General features: G+C 44.1%; 1 protein-coding gene across 1 annotated transcript in view; it reads left to right on the top strand.

Annotated features, from left to right (window-relative positions):
• The window catches only part of SLC2A9 (solute carrier family 2 member 9), a 207,109-nt gene that overhangs the window by 8,668 nt on the left and 175,410 nt on the right, over positions 1-23,031 (top strand). The window contains exon 3 of the mRNA XM_063108514.1: positions 16,615-16,775. Within this exon, the coding sequence (XP_062964584.1) occupies positions 16,615-16,775 (161 nt within the window). The remainder of the gene's footprint in view (positions 1-16,614; positions 16,776-23,031) is intronic.

The following is a 23,031-nucleotide window of genomic DNA, read 5'->3' as shown; positions in this document are numbered from 1 at the left end:
CTAACTGCTGTCCCCATTTCCACCCTGACTCCTACAGTTTATTCTCCACCCAAAGGCCAGAGGGATCTTTGACAAATCAAGGCAGATTATATTGAGCCTCTGCTCAAAACCCACCATGGCTGCCTGTCACACCTGGTAAACCATCCACACTTTATTATTATTATTATTATTTTGCTCAGAATTGCTTTGGCTATGCATGGTCTTTTGTTATTCCATATAAATGTCTAGATAGTTTTTTCCATTTCTGAGAAAAATGTCATTGGAATTTTAATGGGGATTGCATTGAATTTGTAGATCACTTTGGGTTGTATGGACATTTTCACAATGTTGATTCTTCCAATCCAAGAGCATGGGATATCTTTCCATCTTCTTGTGTCCTCTTTAATTTCTCTCAGCAGTGGTTTGTAGTTCTCATTATAGAGATTTTTCACATCCTTGGTTAACTCTGTTCCTAAGTATTTTATTTTTGGGGTGGCTATTGTAAATGGGCAAGCTTTCTTGATTTCTCTTTCTGCATGTTCACTATTGGAGAATAGAAATTCTACTGATTTTTGTGTGTTGATTTTATATCCTGCAACTTTGCTGAAATCATTTATCAACTCTAGGAGGTTTTTTGTGGAGGCTTTAGGCTATTCGATATATAGGATCATGTCATCTACAAACATAAAAACAAGTAACCCAATTAAAAAATGGGCAAAAGAGCTAAATAGGCATTTCTCAAAGAAGATAAACGAATGGCCAACAGACATATGAAAAAATGCTCAACATCACTCAGCATTCGAGAAATGCAAATCAAAACCACACTGAGATACCATGTCACCCCAGTTAGGATGGCTAAAATCCAAAAGACTGTGAATGATAAGTGCTGGCGAGGTTGTGGAGAAAAAGGAACTCTCATATACTGTTGGTGGGACTGCAAAATGGTGCAGCCTCTATGGAAAATGGTATGGAGGTTCCTCTAACAATTGCAGATAGATCTACCATATGACCCAGCTATCCCACTGCTGGGAATATACCCAGAGGAATGGAAATCATCAAGTCGAAGGTATACCTGTTTCCCAATGTTTATCGCAGCACTCTTTACAATAGCCAAGAGTTGGAACCAACCCAAATGTCCATCATCAGATGAGTGGATACGGAAAATGTGGTACATCTACATAATGGAATACTACTCAGCTATAAAAACGAATGAAATACTGCCATTTGCAATGACATGGATGGACCTAGAGAGAATTATATTAAGTGAAACGAGTCAGGCACAGAAAGAGAAATATCACATGTTCTCACTTATTTGTGGGAGCTAAAAATAAATAAATAAATACACAAACAACCGGGGTGGGAGAGGGAAGAAGACACAATTACAATTCCTTGAAGTTGATACGACAAGCAAACAGAAAGGACATTGTTGGGTGGGAGGGGGGAGAGGGAGGGGGGAGGGAGGTTTCGGTAATGGGCCACAATAATCAACCACATTGTATATTGACAAAATAAAATAAAATTTTAAAAAATAATTAAAAAAAAAAAAAAAACCGTCGGCACCTCTGTGACCTACACGTCCCGGCGTCTGGCTCCTGGCGACCACTCTGTTCTCGTGGCCCAGCATTTCCCCCTCCCCACCCCCACCCCGTCTCCCCGGACTGCTGCCCTCAAAGGCACCCTGCAGTGCCGGGCCCTGTGGGCCTGCCGCGCCTCTGCTCAGATAGCCCCTCCTAAGGGATGTCTTCCCTGATCCACTCATCCAAAAAACACCTCTCCATCATTCTCTAGCCCCCGCCCAAATTTATTTCTTACCGTATTTCACACCACCTGAGATATTATACAAGGGGTCTTCAAAAAATTCACGGGAAGATTCATATTATCTTTTAATTACGTTTTTCCATGCACTTTTTAAAGTGCCCGCGTATGTTTATTTGCTTCTTGTCCATCCCTTTCCCCATTTTAGAATTTAAGCCCCTCGAAGACACAGACTTTAGGTGCTTCTGCAGTGCCAGCTTCTAGAACAGCATCTGGCACATAGTAAGAATGTATCGTAAATATTTGCTAAATGAGTAAGTGGATAAACTTGAGATTTTTTAAAGTTTTTTTTTTTCTTCTCTTTTCTTTTCTTTTTTCTTTTCTTTTTTTTAGCAAATGTAGTTCTAAGGCAAGTCCCCCAGGTCTCTTTACTCCCAATCAAACCTCCAGCTGTGAGTCTGTCCTCACAACTGTAAATGTAAAAATGTAAAATTGTTGAGTGCAAAAATTCTAGCACGTTACACAGATGGAGACTTAAACTCGGGTCTGTCTAATGCCCAAGTATCCCTTCTTTCTGCCCCACTAGGCTGATCAGCAAACTCTTTCATTAAAGGTTTAGATCTTGAATACTTTTGACTTTACAGGCCATATGGTCTTTGTCACAACCATTTGACTCTGCCTTTGTAGAGAGAAAGCAGTCATAGACAATATGTAACTGATGGGTGAGTCTGTGTTCCAATAAAACTTTATTTACAAAACCAGGTGGTGGGCTGGGAATTGTTGGCTAAGCCTTGTGCTAGAGGTTCTAGGAAAGGGGGGGGGGACTCCTATAGGAGCCTGGTGTCATTAGACCTCTGGGCAGAGGGCTGGCTGGCTGAACATTTAATCCACGGCCTATGCTGTGTAACATCTAACACGGGAGAGAAATCTTCCTACAGACGTGTGTTTCCCTATATTTTCTCCTCTTTTGTCCACTATTGCTGATTTTCTAGGCCTTTGTCTTCTGTTTCCCATGACTAACTCTAATTGGCATAGTTCTGTCTGTCTCTCTACCTCTGTCAATCTATCTACCTATCTATCATCTGTCTGTCCACCCATCTACCTATTTACTTATCTATCTATAGCACTCTGATACCTTTGTAAAAGACTGCACAAAATCCAGGGCTAATTTGCATACCAATCAAATGTAACATGACAATTGCCTGGATTTTCAAGAAGTCATGCATGCAGGCTAAAGATGCACATCAGAAACCTGGCAAATGGCAAAATGGTTTATGTCATTTTAAGCCTTGACCTTTAGTAGGAGAATGTTGCTCTGCCTGGAACCTGCTTCACTAGTACTGCTGGAATAATCCAAGATTGCCAGAGTCGTGTTGGGCAATGTCCACTTGGTACCTGTGGACCCCAGTGTCTGGACCCCACCCAAGAGGCAGTGAGGCAGGGGGTTTCTGAGCTCCAAGGGCTGTTCTCGAGGAGCTGAGGTTGGTTCCCATCCTTGTGCAGGCAGGTCTGATACAGACCTGGGTGGGTGATAGTGTCAGGAACCAGTCTACAGGAAGGTTCTGGAAGCGGTGTTCCAAAGAAATGCAAGGTCTGAGCCAGGGTGGACAATACGGGGCCCACACTCCATATCAAAGGGGCCCAGCCAAGGATAACAACCAAGCCGAGGGGGAGATGGGGCTCAAGACAACCACTCCATGGGAAGAAGCATCTGGTGAGGACAGATGGACCCAGATGGATTCCTGACCTGGGACCCGTGAAGCTCCCATGGCTGTAGGATGAACCCCCATTGCAATGAGCCTAAGTGAACACTAAGCCTAGGCAGAATGGCCACCGGGGGTGGACATTAACAAGAGTCACCAAGAAGGACCAGGTTGAGATAAGTGTGCAGAATAGACGGAATGAGTGAGAATAGAGATTAGAGAGCAAAGAGGGAATGCCGTGGTTGGAAGACTGGAGAGGAATGTGGGGGGGAGGGGCAGTTTAGAGCTCATTCCAAGGACAGAGACTGAATGCTCAGCATCTGTCTGCACAGTTCTTGGCCCATAATTTGCGGAAGTGACTGGCAAAGGTACAGCAGACAGGATTCTGTAGGGCAAAGTGTCGCTTCAAATGACAACGATCATTTCTGTTTTCCTGGTGTCTAGCAGAGTCCCTGGTGCACAGGAGGCTTGCAATGACTTCAGACACTGACTACCCAGAGTTAGATCAAACTTCGCAGTTTAAGTGCACAGTACTCTGCAAGACTGCCCTCACTTCAGACACCAGGGCCACCCACACTGCTGAACATCTGGTTACAAATTTGGGGGTTTCCACTACCCCCTTGGGTTTGATAATTTGCTAGAATGACTCACAGAACTCAGGAAAGTGCTATACTTACAATTACAATTTTATTATAGCAAAAAGATGACAAATAAGAGCAAGCCAAAAGAAGAGATACATTGGGGGAGGTTTGGGAGGGTTCCAGGTGCAAAGCTTCTGGTGTTTTCTTTTCACGGAGTCAGGCTGCATTACCTCTCCCCCTCCCCCCCAACACATTGATGTGTAACACTGCACACAGTGTTTTCTACCAAGAAAGCTCACCCAAGCTTTGGTGTCCAGAGGTTTTATTTGGGTTTCATTGTGTAGGCATGATTTATCAAATCATTGACCACAAAGTAGAGCTCAATGTCCAGTCCCCTCTCCTCCCTGGATGTTGGGCTGATATTGCTTGGCTCAAAGCCCCAACCCTCTATCCCATGGTTTGTCTTCTTGACATGGCTGGACCTATCCTGAGTTATCTCATTAGCTATGCCATCAGCTGTGGTCTGAGAGGCCCACCATGAATAACAGAGACACTCCTGTCACTCAGGAAGTCCTGAGGACTTAGAGGCTACCTTCCAAGAATGAGAGACAAAGGCTGGCCAAATTCTTTATTGTGCAACTGTACATTAAATGTATATGAGAAACATAAAATACTCAGAAATGTTTGTTAAATGAATTAGTAGATGAAAGAAAGGAGGAGTGAGAAAGAATGAATGAGAACTTAGCTCTGGGGATCTAACTTATTGCCCCTGCTCCCACCCCATAGGAACTAGGACTTATTCAAAACAACACCAGCATCCACAAAAATAACAGTGAATGGTTTGACTTTTATGATGAATTCCTCACCTTTCCAGTGGTTTCTGAGTTGGCAATGTTTTTGTCTTCTTTAGAAAGGGCAGACACAGAATCTCACCCCCTGATGTTAGTATTTAAGCTCAGGGTTTCTGTAGAGCAGTTAATTTGACTCCCCATAAATTTCCCAGCAGAAATGGTGTATTCTATCAATTCCTTCCCTCTGCTCTTTCCCTAAGGGCGAGTAAACAAATGGTGATGAAAAGTAAAACCAGCATCTCTCTCTACAGGGGTAGATCTGCCCCAATTAGCTGCACATGTCAGAAGCTGGTTAAAGAAAAGATTCAAATGAACCCACAGACAGAGAACCCAGAGGCGAGTGCTGGTGCTTTTAACTAATTCCATCCACGCTGCAGTAGAAGCAGACTGTTCTGGAAGCCCGGACTGTTCCTACCCCTAGCCGGGGTGCTTCTGAGTGGCCTGAGGCCTGTTCTCAAGGAAACCGGGACAGAGTGATGAGCGTAGACCATGTGGAAAACATCGGCTCTGGATGGGTTGAGAGGAGGCATGGCAGGGTTTGGCGTCTTTGTTGGGTAGGGCTGAGATTACGGGAGGACCCAGTGCGTTTTGTCACTGCAGAAGCAGTAGGCACTGAGCTGGTGAAATGTGTACCCCAGAACCCCAGAGTCTCTTTTCTCCCCACTCTTTTTTCCTTCCCTCTTGCTTTTGCCCTGCCTTATCTCAGTCGTTATAAAAGCAACAGCTTCTATTAGAAAAAGAAAACAGCACAGAAATTCAGTAATAAGACTGCTAGTATGAATCACCTTCTATGAGTCAGGGACTAATCTCTCGTTTGTATACCAACCCTGCATGGCAGATATTGTGAGAATAACCCCATTTTGCAAATACAAGAGAGCCTGAGTAACGGCCAAGGCTACTGGGCTGAGGAATTGTGCTCGGGTCTGAAGGCGAAGTCAAAACCTGGGCTCCACCCAGAGGCCGCTTTTAATGCTTCATCTAAATCCACTCTTCCAGAGGTTGTCTGTTTACGCTGTTTTATAGCCTTTTTTTTTTTTTTTTTTTTTTTTTGGCTTAATACTTCTATTGTAAGCTTCTTTCTATGTTATTGAAATTCCCTTCCGCCAGGATTTCTGCTAGCTGTGTGGCACTGCACCATGTGACTGTCTCATCTTCCTAATACAGGCCTCCTGGTCCATGGCTCATCTTTCTCTAGTAGAAGAGGCTGCTGCGCTGTTTAGATTGTGAGCTGTGAGTCATTGGCTTGGTTTGGTTGTAATCGCAGCTGGCAGAGCTGCTGACTGACAGGAAGACAGGGCCTTTCCAGGCCTGGGTACTGGCGTCTGGGTGTTCCGGCCTGTGGGTGACAACTCGCCCTGCTCCGTCCCCTGGAGGTCAGAGGTTATCAGAGCTGGACAACTTGCATCTTCCATTCAGAATTTTCTCATTTCATAAAGTTCCTCTGGGAAAACTACTTTTGCTGAACCTGATGGAGAAAGGACCACAGGCCCATCATGGCGTAGGGAAGCTCTGCTTAGTGGGGTGGGGGCACTGGTTGCTGCAGTCAGAGAGCTGGGGACAGTGAACCCAGCAAAGTGGCAGGTAGGGAAAACTTGGAGGGAGCATGTTGCAGTGGGACTGCTGCTATGAACAAACCCACATGAATAAGACTAGAAACGTCATGTCTCTGACCCACAGGGGAATGACACTGAGAATTACCGGGCAGCTACTACATGCTAACGTCATGCTAGGGACTTCATAAATTTTATTTAATCCTCCCAGCAGCCCCATATGCAAGTGAAGGGTCCTTATTCCTGTTGTACAAATGAGTTATTCCAGAATCAGGGCTCAAAACCACCACCCTGAATTTTTGTTGGATCAGATGCCCTTTGAAAGCCCCTGCTGCCTCAAGCCTAATTTTTATCAGCCATAAATAATTTGACTGGTACTGAGAACACTTGCCCTTTTCATTCTGGCCAACCAGAGGATATGCTGAAAGGAGTGGGAAACGTTGTCTCAGATCTGCTCAAATGCACTGTCTCCCTGTAAACAGAGCTATGCAATCTCTCAAAAGAAGTTTCTAGTAGGAGAGAGGCTCAGGATTGACTGAGGTTGAATAAGAAGGATATTGGAAGTGCACCCCCTTCCCTGCTTTTTCCTGGGGCCAAACAGAAAATGAAACTTACTTTCTTCATGTTCTATATAATTAAACGCAAGGGTTGGGCTGGTCCCCCTGGCAAAGGCAGTTGAAGAGGAATCTAGGAGGCTCTGGAGGCTCACTCTCCTGACTATTGCTTGCAATTGATGTGCGTACTTCCTTGTGTTCTGTTTTTATTCTATAAGCCAGAGGCAGAAGCAAAAGGTCCCGAGGTGTCTAGCAGTACAGGGGCCTCTTTCTCACCCAGTCAGTCGGCCAAACTCCTCTAGGGGAATCACACAGTGAAGAGAGAAAAGCCACCACAAACCTGGAGACCAACTACCAAGTCCAGGTGAAACGGGAGCTGGATATTTCCTTAAGTCATGGGAGGTGTGTCTGGGTCCCCAAAGCCAGCCCCAGGTCTGATGATTCACAGGATGACTCACAGGACTCAGCACAGGCACGGAGGTGTCCTCACAGCTATGACTTATCATGGCCACAGGACACAAAGCAAAACTAGCAAAGGGAAAAGGCACACGGCGTAGATGAGAGGAGACCAGGGGCGAGCCCCCAGAGTCTCACCCAGTGGAGTCACATAGGACTCACTTAATTCCCCCAACAACGAGTTGGGAGAACTCCTGTGAAATTTGTCTACCAAGGAAACTCATCAGAGTCCAGAATTTTATTGGGGGCTGGTCACAAAGGCACCTTCTGCTTGGCATGCAAAGAAAGCCAGACTCCTAGAAGGAAAGTGGGTATAGACCGCACTGACACAGCATAAACCATCCTGTTTACAGAAACAGTTTAGGTATTCTGAGGCCACTCTTATCAGCTCTGGGAATGGTGATAGCCCTCCTCAAATCCAAGCTCCCAGATGCCAGCCTAGGCATCAATGCAAGCAGGTCCTTCTGGGGAGAGCAGTCTCAGGACTGCAGGGTTAACTCTTTTCTACACGGGAGGCCTTAGCTTGGGGAGTCATTAGGTGGCACTTCTAGGCTTATAGAGTTTTGTCCTTGTGTGGTCTTACTTAAAGAGCCTGGTTTGGTGGTAAGCGCTTTTGAAAGGACCTCTGTACTGTTTCTCTAGCTGTGCCGGTGTGTTCACTGGTGCAGACTGTCTTTACAAATCTCTAAGGCCTTACGGGCATGACTTGCTCTGTTGCTCAGCGATGTGTGTACTCTGGCCCCTCCACAGTGTTCTGTTTATGTGTGTTTTTATAGCACTCCTGAGAATAATTTTAGATAAATTCATGACAAGTTCTGTGTGAATCAGTAAGGAGGATTAACATTGTAAAACAGGCTACAAGGACATTTGCCTCCCTCTGTCTGGCAATTTCCTGCCATCATTTGGAGGTGCTCTAAGCTAGTCTTCCTGGATGACAACTGCAGAGTTCAATTTGTTGCTAGAAGATTGGCCCTGAGTTCTCAGGCTGGGAGATAATGGTAAATTACTTATGGATTCTTGGGCCTGAGGAATAAAAAACTAGCCTAGGCCCTTTATTTTAAAAATACAAAAATAGTGATATCAACCCCCCCAACATCTGATTTGTTTTGTGTGCTTCTTTTTTTTTTTTTTAAAAGATGACCGGTAAGGGGATCTTAACCCTTGACTTGGTGTTGGCAGCACCACGCTCAGCCAGTGAGCGAACCGGCCATCCGTATATGGGATCCTAACCCGGGGCCTTGGTGTTATCAGCACCGCACTCTCCCGAGTGAGCCACGGGCCGGCCCTGTTTTGTGTGCTTCTTATAGACCCAGCACTGTGCTCCATGTTTCTTTTCACATTAAATGCTCACAGTCACTCTTTAAGGAGGGTGCTAATTTAACAGATGAGGAACCTGAGGCACAGAGAGGTTAAGTAACTTATTCAAGATCACCCAGCAGAAAAGTGACAGAGCTGAGAGTAGAATAAAGTGGATTCCAAGGGCCCCCAACCACCGAGAACACGGCATTGAGAGGCAGAGCCGCTTGCTGAAGGTCGCCAAAGTTCACAGGAGAACTCATGGTACAAGCAAGTCTTGAACTCAGGACTCTGGATTCTTCGTTCAGTCTCCTTCCCTTTAACCAGGTGGCCTCGTATTCATTTCTTTGCAGTTTAGGCTCTAGTTAGTACTGGTTAAAATATAAATACTCCTTGATGAACTCATGGAAAATTGCATCAACCTCATCATCATCCTGTACCAATCATGGGAGCCTCCTTTGGTCTAAACTCTCTGAAATAGCCTGCACACTGCACCTACAATGCATGTTCTAAACAACAAGTTAGAACTGTTGATTCCCTGGTGCCCACGGGATCAAGCTCAGACTCCTTACCTGCAGTCAAAGCCAGGCACGACCGGCCCCTGCCCAGCTCTCCTGTCTCTCCTGCCGGGGGCCACACTTCAACCCCACTTAGTCACTTACAGCTCCTGTGTGTCAACGCATGGCCGCTAGCTTCTGTGCCTTTGAGAGTTCTGTTCCTTCCATCTGCAGTCCCCCAACCCAAGCCCACCCCACCTGTCCCTTTTGCTCACGGGATGTGGGTTACATGTGGGCTCTCATGGCCTTTCTTGGCTCCCTGCAATCACAGTACTTCTCACCCCAAGTTATAATTTTACATTTACTCAGCTGTTGTCTCCATGAGATCCTGAGCTACTTGAAGGTCTGGGCAGCAGAACTTGTATATAGAAAATGGGTTGGGCCCCCAGTGGTAAGGAAGCAGATATGTAGAGTCAGATTGAAAGATACAGGAATGGGCCTCTTGGATGTAGGCTCAATGGAAAAGTAAAACAGAAACCCATGAAGGAGATGGCCCAAAGTGGGCCTAGAGAACAGCTATCACTTTTTATTGCAGAACGTTTTTATTGCAGAATGTTTCCTTCAAACGGAACCTTACAAGTTCCCCCAAAACATGAAAGGAAAGCTCTGGGTGAAGGCCCCATCTCTAAGCCTTCCCACCCTTTATGACTTGGCCTAGATCTTCCCACCCTCTTGAAGCCCATGTCACAGTGCAATTGTCATGGCATGGGATTTGGAGTCAGGTTGACTGTGTTAGGGTAAATTAGCTGCTATAACAAAAGAGCCTTGAATCTCAGTGGCTTAACACAGTAAAAGTTCATTTCTCATTCATGTAACCATCTGAAACCATTCAAGGACCTGGCTCCTTCAGTGGAGTGGCTCCACTGTCCCCTAGGGTTTCAGAGTCCTCACTGTTTCCTCTGCATATGGTCAGCTGACAAGGAAAGGGAGTGATCTTGAAGCAGACTATGAACTCTTAATGCCCTGGCAGAGGTGACATGCATCACTTCCTCTCACACTCAGCTGAGAAGTAGTCATATGGCCCCATCCAGATGCAAGGGACTGGGCGTGTGGCCCAGCTGTGTGGCCAGGAAGAGGAAGCAAACACAGACACCGTGAAGTCTAGCAGATTCAGCAGCTCTGCCAGGTTCTGTGCAGCTGTGGGATGTGTTTCTCAACTCCAGAGTTCTCTGCTGTTAGTGAAACTTCTCGGGATGGCTGCAAGGGTTCACCGATGAGGTATACATATGTCTGATACATCCTTAGCAGTAACCCAATATTCATTCCATGTCTTCTCTTCTCCCCCAGTACAGTCTTTCAACATGTGATGGAGGTATTGATACGATCTTCGTATTTTCTACACTAAGAATTGGAATAAAGTAGTGGTTAGGAGATGGGCTCTGGGCCAGCTGCCTGGCTTTCTGTCCTGACAGCACCACGTGCCAGTGGTGTGAGCTTGAAAAAGTCTCTTACAGCTCTGTGTCTCAGATTCCTTATCTTCCCAAAGGAGAAGTGAAAAATACAGGTTGAACATCCCAAATCTGAAAATCCAAAATCTGAAATGCTCCAATACTGGAGAGTTTTGAGCTCAAAGAAAATGCTCATGGGAGCATTTTGGATTTCGGATTTGCAAATTTGGGGTGCTCAACTGGTATATAATACAAATATTCCAAAATCTGAAAAAATCTGAAATCTGAAGCACTCTGGTCCCAGGCATTTCAGATGAAGGATGCTCAGCCTGTAGTGCTCCTCTCACAAGGCTGTGGAGGGGAGGAGACACATTCATGTGTATCCAGTACTGAGAATAGTACCTGGGACATTGTAAATATGATGCCTGGGTTACCTATCTGTGTTATTATATGGCTACTGACACACAGCAGAAACTCGATTTGAAACACAAACACTATGTAAGCACCTGCTCTGTATTATGTACTGCAAGTCACGTGTTCACATATACTGGGTTCAAAACTCGCAGACTCAGTGAATGCTTGTGCCATGAGTTAGCTGGACAGTCCCCGTCATCTGGCGTCAGCTACCACAAGGCCTTTCATCTGGGTCATGGCTGAATTCATACTTGAAAGACAAATAAGAATGGGCCTCTTAATCCCTAAAAGCATTACTTCATAAACAGCTTTTGAGGAATTTTTGAGAAATGTGTTTTTTCAGGGGCACAGGCCATGCTCAAGTCTTCCAGCTTTCTAGAAGCTTTCTGTAGAAGCTTCTGTCCTGCAATTTCCCAAAATCGAAGTAAGGAAATCTCTGCAGAGATTCCTGAAGTAACGCTTGGCAGAGAGTGATCTGAAAGCCCTCTCGTGTGCCAGCAGGCTCCTGAGTGCCCTGCAACACAAAGGAAAGAGAAAATTTCCTTCCAAACAGCACCCTTTTAGTTCTCTACATGAACTTCAGGAAACTGATCGTTGTCGCAAGTGTGTTAATAAAAGGCTTTGCAGAATGGGTATTAGCTAGACTCCTTGCAAGAGAGTTGTAATTGCTGGATCAGTGCAGGGTCGCAGTAGTGACCAAGGTCATGTCCAGGAATGACCTTCTACCTGTGGGGTTCCTGTCTATCTGGTGGCAGGAGGGATGCCTGTGATGTCCTGGATACTCGTTACTTACATCAGCTTCTCTGGAGGGTCTTTACCCTCTAAGTCTTCCCTGTAGCCTTTGGGGCATCCTGTATCCCCCCTGTCTTCCTGTGGCCCCTCTACCCCTTTGGCTTAGCAATTATCGCTGTTTCTCTCGCTAGATTCTGTGCTTCTTGGGGGTTGTCACTATGGTATCATCAGGTTCTGACAGAGTGTCTAGCCCATAACAAGAGCTTAATCAATATTTACTTTTAAATCAATAAATGCACCACTGGACTTAGCTGCTCAGCTTTCACACTTTAATCATGCATTTCAGAGTCCAGACAGTGGAGTTGCTGCATTTGGGCTCCGAGGTCAGGCAGCTCCAGCACAGGTACCCTCCACCACGGACTAGCCATGAGACCGTGGGCACATCCCCTAGTCCCCTCATTTGTAAATGAGGACTTCTACCACTACGGTCGTTGTGAAGATGAAATGAGATAATATATGTGTTTTGGAAGTTTCCACAGTTGTAAGGAAAAAGAAATGTATCCAGTTAAAGCTAAAAAGAAAAACTAGTGAGTAGCTCGCAGCATCAGTGGGAGTGCTGGAGGGTCCTCTTCAGCCCCATATCTTAGCCTCAGTGGTGCCTCATTCAAAGTCCAGGCGTGTGATTGGCTGAGCTCTAATCACATGCCCACTCCCTAGCTGCCAGCGATGCTGGGAGAGCATGTACCTGGCCGTCTCAACCTCCGTGCCATAAGTGGCCTCTATTTCCCATGAGGGCTCATGGGGCAGGAGAGTCCCCCAAATGGGAAAGGGGCTTCTGATGCTGGGTAGCCTAAAAAAAAGACAAATGTCCACCAGAGCACACTAAGACTCGGTATTGCCCAAGTGGTCAATGTTAGCTGAATGTGCAGCCAGTGACAGAGTGTGTGGCACCCTGCGGTGAGGCTGCTTGTAGACCTAGCTGCAGCCCGAGGGTCAGTGTCATGGCACTCAAGGGACAGGGGATGGTGGTTTGGACTGGTTCAGTGGTGGAAGTGGTGAGAAGTTTTTGGAAGCAGAACAGTGTATCAGTTTGCTAGGACTGCCCTAACAAAGTATCATAGACTGAGTACCTTCAGCAGCAGAATTTGTTGTCCCACAGTTCTGGAGGCTGCAGGTCCAACATCAAGGTGCCAGCAGGGTCGGTTTCTTCTGAGGGCTGTGAGGGAAGGATCCATTTTATGCCTGTCTCTTTGGCTGACAGGTATCTGTCTTCTACCTAGGCCTCTTTACATCATCTTCCCGGTGCCTGTCTGTCTCCAGATTTCCCATTTTTGTCAGGACTCCAGTCATTGGATTAGGACTCACTCTAGTGACCTCGCTTTAACTTAATTACCTCTGTAGAGACTCTATCTCCAAATAAGATCATATTCTGGGGTTCTTGGGGTTAGGACACCTCAGCCCATAACACGCAGGGATGAGAGAGGATGGCTTAGTTGAGGGTCAAGGGTAGAAGTTAAGGATGAATTCGTGGCTTTTGGCTCAACACCTGGAGAAGGGTGGTGCCACTTACTAGGTGGGGAGGAGCAGATAAATAAAAGGAATTCAGGGGTTAAAGGCCAGGCTGACAATCTCCATCCCACCCTCCAATGATTGGTTCAGTAAGAGGCCTGTGCCCCACTATGGACAATAGGACATAAAGTCAGGCTTCCCAGAGGCTTCTGGGAAAGTTCTTATCACCAAGAGATCTGGGAGGGGCCAGGATTACTCCCTCCAGCCTTTTGTGAATGGGAAAGCACGTGGCCAAAACTGGTACTAGGAGCTGCCCTATAAACATGAGTAATGCGGTCTTAGGATGAGGTCAAACTATGGAAAGCAGCGTGAAGCTACAGGAAGCATCTGGATTCTTGACCATGTCACTGGGCTGCCGCATCAGCAGTCCCTGAAGCTCACCACTCCTGTGCATTTGCACTTATAAGTGTCCTTGTTGCTTAGCTATTTTGAGTTGGGATTTCCTGTTATTTGCAATCAAGTGCATCCTTAAATGTTTCAATGCATTATCCTCTCCAGTGGGCTGAAAAGTTTTTGAGATTCAGAGCCATGTTTGGTTTATCCATGTCCGGCTCAGAACCCAGTTCTCAGCACATGTTTGTTGAATGAATCAGGAGATGATGGCAGATCAGAGTGTCCTGTGCATTAGGCACGGAAACCTCATCATCAATAAGAATAGCTCCAGTTGTTGATAATATATTCTGGCCTCACTCCATGCTATGAGCAAGGTAGTCATGGAGCCCAAAGGAGAGAGAAAATGGGAAGAAGATAAGTAACTGGCAGGGAGACGGTGCCACCCATTCCTGCTTTGTCTCCGCCAGTGGCCAGTGTGTTTAGGTTTGAAACATGGGAGCTGTCTGTGTTCCTCTTTTGCCTTCTCCACCCTCCCTCCCCAAGCCTGGAGTCAATCACCCAGGAAGTCCTGTCCGTTCTGCTCTCAAAATATACCTTAAATTCATCCACTTCCCTCCATCTCCACTGCTTAGTCCAGGCCACCATGACCTTTGGACTGCTGCAGTGTCCCCAGAAGGCTGCCTGGCTTCCTCTCTAGCTCCCCTCTAATCCACTTGTCACCCTGCAGCCAGAGAGATCTTCTGAAAATGCAAACCACGCTATTTCCTCTCCTTACTCAAAACGCTCCCACTCTATCCAGAGTAAAATCCAAAGAAAAGCTACAATTGTTGCTGTGACCTGCAAGGCCTGCATGACCTGCCCTGTCCTGCCCCTCCACCTTTGTCCAGCCCATCACTTCCCTTTCTTTCCTATCCCATTTCACCCCACTGGCCTCCTTCCATTTCTGTGGACACCCCAAGCTTGCTTCTGCCTTGCTGTCTTGGCACATGCTTTTCTTTCTGCTTGGGACAACTTTACACCATTTTTAAAATTTTTAAATGGCAGACTGTATTATACTTTTTATAAAAGAGTTTATAAAATACACCCGTATGCATTGTGCCCACATGCACACATGCACGCATGCACACATGCACAGTTTAAAGAATGATTATAAATCTGGTACTCATGTAACCACCATCCAAGTTGAGAATTGAAGGTTTGACAAATGCCCCTCCCCAATTACTTCCCCTGAGATGACCACTAACCTGACACTTGAATTTTTTTTCTATTTTTTCTTTCCTTTGTAGTTTTACCATCTGTATATAATTCTGTCCAAAACTTATAATTTTGCATATTTTTGAATTTTATGCATGGAATAGTATTCTGTACATTCCTTTGTTTCTGGCTTCTTTCGTTCAGTATTATTTTTGTGAGATTTTGTTGTGTATCTGCACATGGCTACAGTCCACTTGTGTTTGTGGCTATCTTGTGTCATGTTATGAATGTTCCACAACTTGTTTATCCATTCTGCTGTCTGCGGGCAGCTGGGATCTTCTCATTTGAGGTTATTATGAACAGCGCTACCATGCACATTTGGGTAGACATATCCTAGGGCTCATGGAAAAGAGTTTTTCAGGGGAGTTTTCTAGAAGTGAATTGGCTGGCTGCAGGTTACGGACATCTTCACTGTGACTAGGCAAGGCCGACTGTCTTCCAAGATGCTGCACAAATTAAACCCCCACCAGCAGAGAGCAAGCACTGCTCATCACTACTTGGTCTTACCAGACCGTTAAATGTTTAGCCTACATGGGGATTTTGTTTGAGCTCCACTCACGTACTGACGCCACTCCAAGCTCCCGTTTGAACCTCACAACAGCCCCGACAGGTCAGCGTCGTCATTCCCATTTTGCAGATGAGGATACCAAGGTCTAGCTGACTTAAATCATTAGCAAATTCTTGTTCTGGGATTCGAGCCCAGATCTATGCAACCTGAACCTAAGCTTTCTCTGCAATGTCGTATACGGAGGTTTGTGGGCCCATAGCGGGTAGCAATGGGCAACTATGAGTATCTTACAGATTGAAACTGTCTTGGGGAGCTTAGTGCCAAGACCTCAGTCTTTGGTATGCATCAGAATTTCCCAGTCCCTGTCCCAAAACCACTGAATGAGAATTGATAGAGATGAGGATCTAGTCTGTATAATATAGTATCTCGTTGTGGTTTTAATGTTCATGTCCCTGTTGACCAATGATGTTGCACATCCTGTCATTACCTTACACATCATTTGCATTTTCTTTACAGTCTGGCAAGTCTTTTGCTCATCTTTAATTGTCTTGTTTATCTTCTTATTTATATATTAGAGCTCTTTATATATTGTGGATATGATTTCTTTGTAGTTATATGTGTTGCAAGTATGTTATCTCAGTCTATGGCTTGTCTTTTCACTTTTTGATGGTGTCTTTTGAAGAACAAAGGACTTTAACTTGGATGAAACCCAAATGAGCATTTTTTTCTTTTATGGTTAGTATTTTTGTGTCTTGTGTCTTTGGCTACCCCAAGGTACTTCTGTTGGGCATGCGCACTTTTAACACACTTTCAAGGTGATGCTGATGCCCGTTAAGGTTGGAGAAGCCCAAACGTAATGGGGAACATAGGCGTGGGCATGGATCTGAGACTGACTCCCACATTTCCACTTACACTGAGCAAGTCATTTTGTCTCTCTGAGCCTCAGTTTCCCTAACTTCAAAATGAGGCAAAGATAGGGACCATTCCCAACATTTGTTAGAAGAGTTCAATGAGATGAAGCTCAAAGTGCTGGCCCTGGGGAAAGTGCTCTACAAAAGCTGTCATTCTCTGTTCCGGCTTGCTTCAGCAGAAGGTTGAACAGAAGGAATAACATTGTTTGTTGTTTATTCTCAGCACATCAAGGCCTTTTACCGTGAATCATGGGAAAGAAGGCGTGGACATCCAATAGACCCAGATAGTCTGACCCTGCTCTGGTCTGTGACTGTGTCCATATTCGCCATCGGTGGACTTGTGGGGACATTAATGGTGAAGATGATTGGAAAGGTTCTTGGAAGGTCAGTAGCACGCCATCTCTATCTAGGGGTCCTCTCCATAATGTTCATAATATATCTGTATTATAGTCAGGACCCCGGCAGGCAACAGAATTTCACTCAGGCAGTTTAACTGGAGAAATTTTAATGCCCGAAGGGGCAAGAGGAGGAGATAGGGTATCATAGCCCAAGAAGAGCTGAAGCCATGGACGATGGATGGGCTGATGAGCAGGGGCTGGAGTGTGGAGGGACTGGGCTGTGCCAGAACCATAGCCCCTAACAAAGGGAGCAGTGGAGAAATATCCCGACCTCTTCCTCCTCCCACCCTCCAATCTGCTGCAAGGGCCGCCCTTTGGTCAAACCCACATGGAAGCCAGAAAACCAAGGAGCCTTGTTGGTGCCATCTAGGAGGGCCAGCTCCCAGGGCACAGAGCAGTGCAGGGAGGGAAGGAGATGGGATCCGAGCACAGGTGCAAACAGAAAACACTCAGCACCATGCCTTAGAGATTGTTCCACGCGAGTATAAAAACACCTGCTTTCTAAGAAAATCAGCTACTCTGACAGTCTTCCATTAAATGGAGATCTCATAACGTATGTAACCACTCCCTGATGGATAGACACGTAGGTTATTTCAAATATTTCCCATTACAAATAAGGCTGCATGGAGTATCAAAAATTTTGTGTTAAAATTTCTCACCCAGGCCATCTCCAATCAGACCCACTTTACCTCATGAGCCTGAGTCCTCAGTTATTTCTGGGATGAAGCCTTCTCTCTGAGCAGATGGATTTATCAATAAATTCCCTCAAACAATGTTTTCTCTGTATCTCTGCTCCTAACAACAACTTCCTGGGAGCTGCTGAGGTATGTGTGGAAAGAGCAGAGTCTCTGGAGCATTCCTGTCTGAACTTGAATCATGAGTCTTCCACTAACTAGCTGTGTGGCCTTGGCCAAGTCATTTAATTGATCTGAACCTCGGTTTCCTCATCTGTAAAATGGGCACAGTAGTTCCTACCTATAGGGAATGTTAGAAAGGCTGGAGAAAATGAATGGAAGGAGAATGCCATTAGCAATAGCTCAATAAATAGAAGCTGATATTACTTATCATCCTCATCATCACCTCGACATTCATACATAGCAGGTGCTCCACAAATTCCCAAATTTCATTTACCTGGATTGGATAGAAGATTTGTCAGACACCAGAAAATCTCCCCAGACCTTGGGACTACAGGAACATTATTAAGAAGGGTCCTACCCATGCCTTTACACTCTGCCTCAAATCCCCAAGAAGGAGCAAATCAGAATTGATGCCGTTTCAGAGAAGGCTTTTCAAAAGTTGGGACAGAAACAGTCTTGTGGTGCTCATAAAGGTCTTTTAGAAACCAGTGAGTCAGAGGAGGTGCTGACACCTTTCTTGTCACCCAGGCCACTTCCAAGGCAGAAACTAATGGGAACTCAGCACCTGGGAAGTACAGCTGCTGCACAATGTAGTGACAGATGCCATTCGAGGTCCTGCAGCGCTCCTGGCCCTCACACACACACAGTTGTTCAATTTGCCCCACTCCATGGGGTCTGTAGATGGGGAGTGGGAGGTTTAAGAGGTTAGGGCATTTGTGCTAGCTCCACCAGCTAACATGGTGGCAGAGCTCAGGCTGGAACCTGCACTCGACAGTCTCAGCACTGTGATCTTCCCACCATGCCAGGCCCATCTTAGGGCCCTGCTGGCAATGGTACTGTAAAATTCACGGCTGTTTGACAATAGGTGAGTGACCGGCTGGCACCTAGACTGGCACCACTGAGCAGGGTTCCTGAAATGCTGTCACTTAGCCTTGGCCCAAGCCAGAATCTGTCCACAGTCCCTTTGCCCAAACCAGTAAGACAGAGTCACCCCGCTGCCCCTGGCTCTGTGCTTGTGACATCTACCTGCCTTATACCCAGCAGTGGCAATTATGCACGAGGTTGCTTTTTAAGGAGACTCTGATCTGAGCAGGTGGACTAGGGAAAAGGATCATGGAATCGGGGTCAGAACGCTGCAGCTCAGCAAGCCCCGACTGCCCCACATACCAGATGTGTGACATGCGACTTAGCCACCTCACCTCTCAGCCAGCATTTTTCCCAAGTGTAAAATGAGGGCAATTACCACTTACCACTCTCACCAGCAAGGCAGCAAAAAAAGCACAAGGAAAGCAAAAGAGAAAACGTCTTTGAAAACATCTTGAATGTCGGAGTTATGAAGGCTCCCTCACGGCGACCTGGCGGAGACATGAGGATGCGGATTAGAGCAAAGGCTGTGGCTCTCATGCTTCGAGCACTGCCGGTTCTTTTCATTATTGTGGGGGTGAAAGTTGAACTGGCTGAAGTTTCAGCTTGAATGGTAGCATTGGTGGGAGGAAAAGGAACAGAAATTGACAGAGAAGGCTATTGTTTATTCACCTGCTACGTACCACTGAGATATATTGTTTACTTCTTTGTATTAATGTCCTTGCTTTACAAATAATGATTTTGAGGCCCTGAGAAATTGAACAACTTGCCCAAGGTGACAAAAAGTGAGGTCAAACTGAAATTCAGATCCGGGTCTGTTGGAGCACAGGCCAGCGCTCTTCCTAGTTTATGATGCTATTTGAAACTCCCTCTTTTTAAATTTTTATGTATTTATTTATTTTATTATTGATTATACATATTCATGGGGCAAGAGCTGACCCTCAGCACTTGTGCCCAGGTTGTGATGAGCAAATCAATGCTATCTGCATTCCCACCAGCTCAGATTGCAAGTATTCCCCGCGTCCCCCACCCAACCTCTCCCCAGTGCTCCTCTCCCTCCCCCTACCCAGCCCTGGCAACCCTAGGTCTGTTCTCTCCCTCTGCAAGTCCAGAGCACCACTGTGGTCTCTCTTTCCTTCCTTCTTTCTCTCTTAGCTTAGTGTGAGGACATGCAGTATTTTTCCCTCTGTGCCTGGCTTACTTCACTTAACATATTCCACTGTGTATTTATACCACATTTTCTTTATCCAACCATTCATTGATGGGCATTTAGGTTGGTTCCAAATCTTGGCTATTGTAAATAGAGCTGTGATAAACATGCAAATGCAGGTATCTCTTCAATATGATGATTTCCTTTCCTTTGGCTATATATCCAGCAGTGGGGTTGCTGGATCATATGGTAGTTCTATCTGTTGTTGTTTGAGAAATCTCCATACTGTTTTCCATAACAGCTGTACTAAGTTACATTCCCACCAATGAGGTATGAGTTCCCCTTTCTCCACATCTTTGCCAGCATGTTATTTTCTGTATTTTTGATAATAGCCAGTCTAACTGGGGTGAGATGATATGTCATTGTGGTTTTGATTTGCATTTCTCTGATGATTACTGATATTGAACATTTTTAATATACCTGTTGGCCATTTGTAGGTCTTCTTTTGAGAAATGTCTACTAAGCTCACTCACCCATTTTTGAATCAGTTTATTTTTTATTATTGAGCTGTTTTAGCTCTTTGTATATTCTGGATATTAATCTCTTGTCAGATGCATAGTTTGCAAATATTTCCTCCCATTCTGCAGGTTGTCTTTTCTCTCTGTTGATTGCTTTCTTTGCTGTGCAGAAACTTTTTAGTTTGATATAATCCTGTTTATTTATTTTTGCTTTTGTTGCCTGTGCTTTAGAAATCTTATTCAAAATGTCTTTGCCCAGTCCTATGTCCTGAAGTGTTTCCCCCTCTGTTTTCTTCTAGAAGTTTATAGTTTTGGGTCTTACATTTAAGTTTTTAATCCACTTGAAGTTTGTTTTGGTATATGGTGAGAGTTAGGGGTCTAGTTTCATTCTTCTGCATATGGATATCCAGTTTTCCCAGCATCATTTATTGAAGAGACTGTCCTTTTCCCAATGTACACTCTTGGTTCCTTAATTAAAATTCAGTTGGCTGTTGGTATGAGGATTTATTTCTGAATTTTCTATTCTGTTCCATTGGTCTATGTGTAATATATTTTGAAGTCAGGGGGTTTGGTGCTTCCCCCCCCCTCCTTTGTTCTTTTTGCTCAGTATTGCTTTCCATATACATTTTTGAATTTTTTCTTTTTCTGTGAAGTATGTCATTGGTAGTTTGATGGGGATTGCATTGAATCTGCAGATCGCTTTGGGTAATATGGTCATTTTGACAATATTGATTCTTCCAATCCATGAGCATGGGATGTCTTTTCATTTTTTGCATCTTCTTTAATTTCTTTAATTCGTGTTTTATAGTTTTCCTTGTAGAGATCTTTCACTTGCTTGGTTAAGTTTATTCCTAGGTATTTGTTGTTGTCATTGCTATTTCAGGGATTGCTTTCTTGATTTCTTTTTCTGCTACTTCATTGTTGCCGTATGGAAATACTACTGATTTTTGTGTGTTGATTTTGTTTCCTTCCATTTTACTGAATTTTTAAATCAGCTCTAGGAGTTTTTTGGTAGTCTTTTAAGTTCTGTCTGTATAAAATCATTTCATCTGCAAACAGGGACAATTTTACTTCCTCCTTTCCAATTTGTATGCCCTTTATTTCTTTCTCTTGCTTAATTTCTCTGGCTAAGACTTCCAGTACTATGTTGAATAAAAGTGGTGAGAGTGGGCATCCTTGTCTTGTTCCAGTTCTTACTATGCTGTTCCAGTATGATGTCAGCTGTGGGTTTGTCATATATAGCCTTTATTGTATTAAGATACTTTTCTTCTATACCTAATTTGTTGAGAGTTTTTATCATGAAGGGATGTTGAACTTTCTTATATGCTCTTTTTGTCATCTATCGAGATAATCATGGTTTTTTTCTTTCATTCTGTTCATGTGATGTATTACATTTATTGATTTGTGTATGTTGAACCATTCTTGAATCCCTGGGATAAATCCCAATTGATTATGGTGTATAATCTTTTTGATGTGCTGTTGGATTCAGTTTGTTAGCATTTTTGCGTCTGTGTTCATCAGGTATATTGGGCTGTAGTTTTTTGTTGGTGGTGGTGTGCCTTTGCCTGGTTTTGGTATCAGAAAATGCTGGCCTCGTAGTCTGAGTTTGGAAGAATTCCATCCACTTCAATATTTTGAAATAGTTTAAGAAGTATTGGTATTAGTTCTTTAAATATTTGGTAGAATTCAGTAGTAATTCCATCTTCTCCTGTGCATTTCTTTGTTGGGAGAATTTTTGTTACTGATTCAATCACATTACTTGTTATTGGGCCATTCAGATTTTCTATTTCTTCTTGGTCTAGTCTTGGTAGACCACAGTGTCCAGGAATTTTACCATTTCCTCTAGGTTTTCAAATTTATTGGCATATAGTTGTTCAAAATGTCTCTAATGATCCTTTGGATTTGTGATATCAGTTGTAATGTCCCCTTCTGAATTTCTGATTTTATTCATTTGGGTTTTTTTCTCTTTTTTGGTTTATCAAGTTTGTTTCTTTTCACGAAACCAGCTCTCCATTTGATTGATCTTTTATATTGTATTTTCAGTCTTGATTTCATGTATTTCTGCTCTGATTTTTATTATTTCTTTTCTTCTACTTATTTTGGGTTTGGGTTGCTCTTGCTTTTCTAGGTGCATTGTTAGGTTGTTTATTTAAAACCTTTCTATTTTTTTGATGTAGGCATTTATTGCTATAAACTTTCTTCTTAATGCTGCTTTGACTATATCCCATGGGTTTTGGTATGGCTTATTTCTGTCTTCATTTGTTTCAAGAATTTTTTTTTAATCTCTTCTTTGACCCATTGGTCATTCAGGAGCATGTTGTTTAATTTCCACGTAGTTTTGAAAGTTCCTCTTCTTATTAATTTTTAGTTTTATTCTATTATAGTCAGAAAAATACTCAGTATAATTTCTATTTATTTGAACTTGTTGAGACTAGTTTTGTGGCCCCATATATGGTTAATCCTGCAGAATGTTCCATGAGCTGATAGGAAGAATGTGTATTTTGTAGCTGTTGGATGAAATGTTCTATAATGTCTCTTAGATTCATCTGGTCTATGGAGCCATTAAATCTGATAGTTCTTTGTTCATTTTCTGTCTCCATGATCTGTCCAATGGTGAAACTGAAGTCTTAAAGTATCCAAATATTATTATATTGGTGTTTATCTCTCCCTCTAGATCTGATAATATTTGCTTTATATATCTGGGGTGCTCCTGTGTTGAGTGCATATATATTTATAATTGTTATATCCTCTTACTGTATTGATATCTTTATCATTGCGTAATGCCACTCCTTGTCTCTTAGTACAGAATTTGATTTAAATGTTTTATCTGATATAAGTATAGCTACTCCTGGT

Source organism: Cynocephalus volans, chromosome 9 (assembly GCF_027409185.1).
Source record: "Cynocephalus volans isolate mCynVol1 chromosome 9, mCynVol1.pri, whole genome shotgun sequence".
Taxonomy (NCBI): Eukaryota; Metazoa; Chordata; class Mammalia; order Dermoptera; family Cynocephalidae; genus Cynocephalus; species Cynocephalus volans.
Note: the sequence above shows the minus strand (reverse complement) of the source record. Positions and strands in the feature narration are given on the sequence as shown.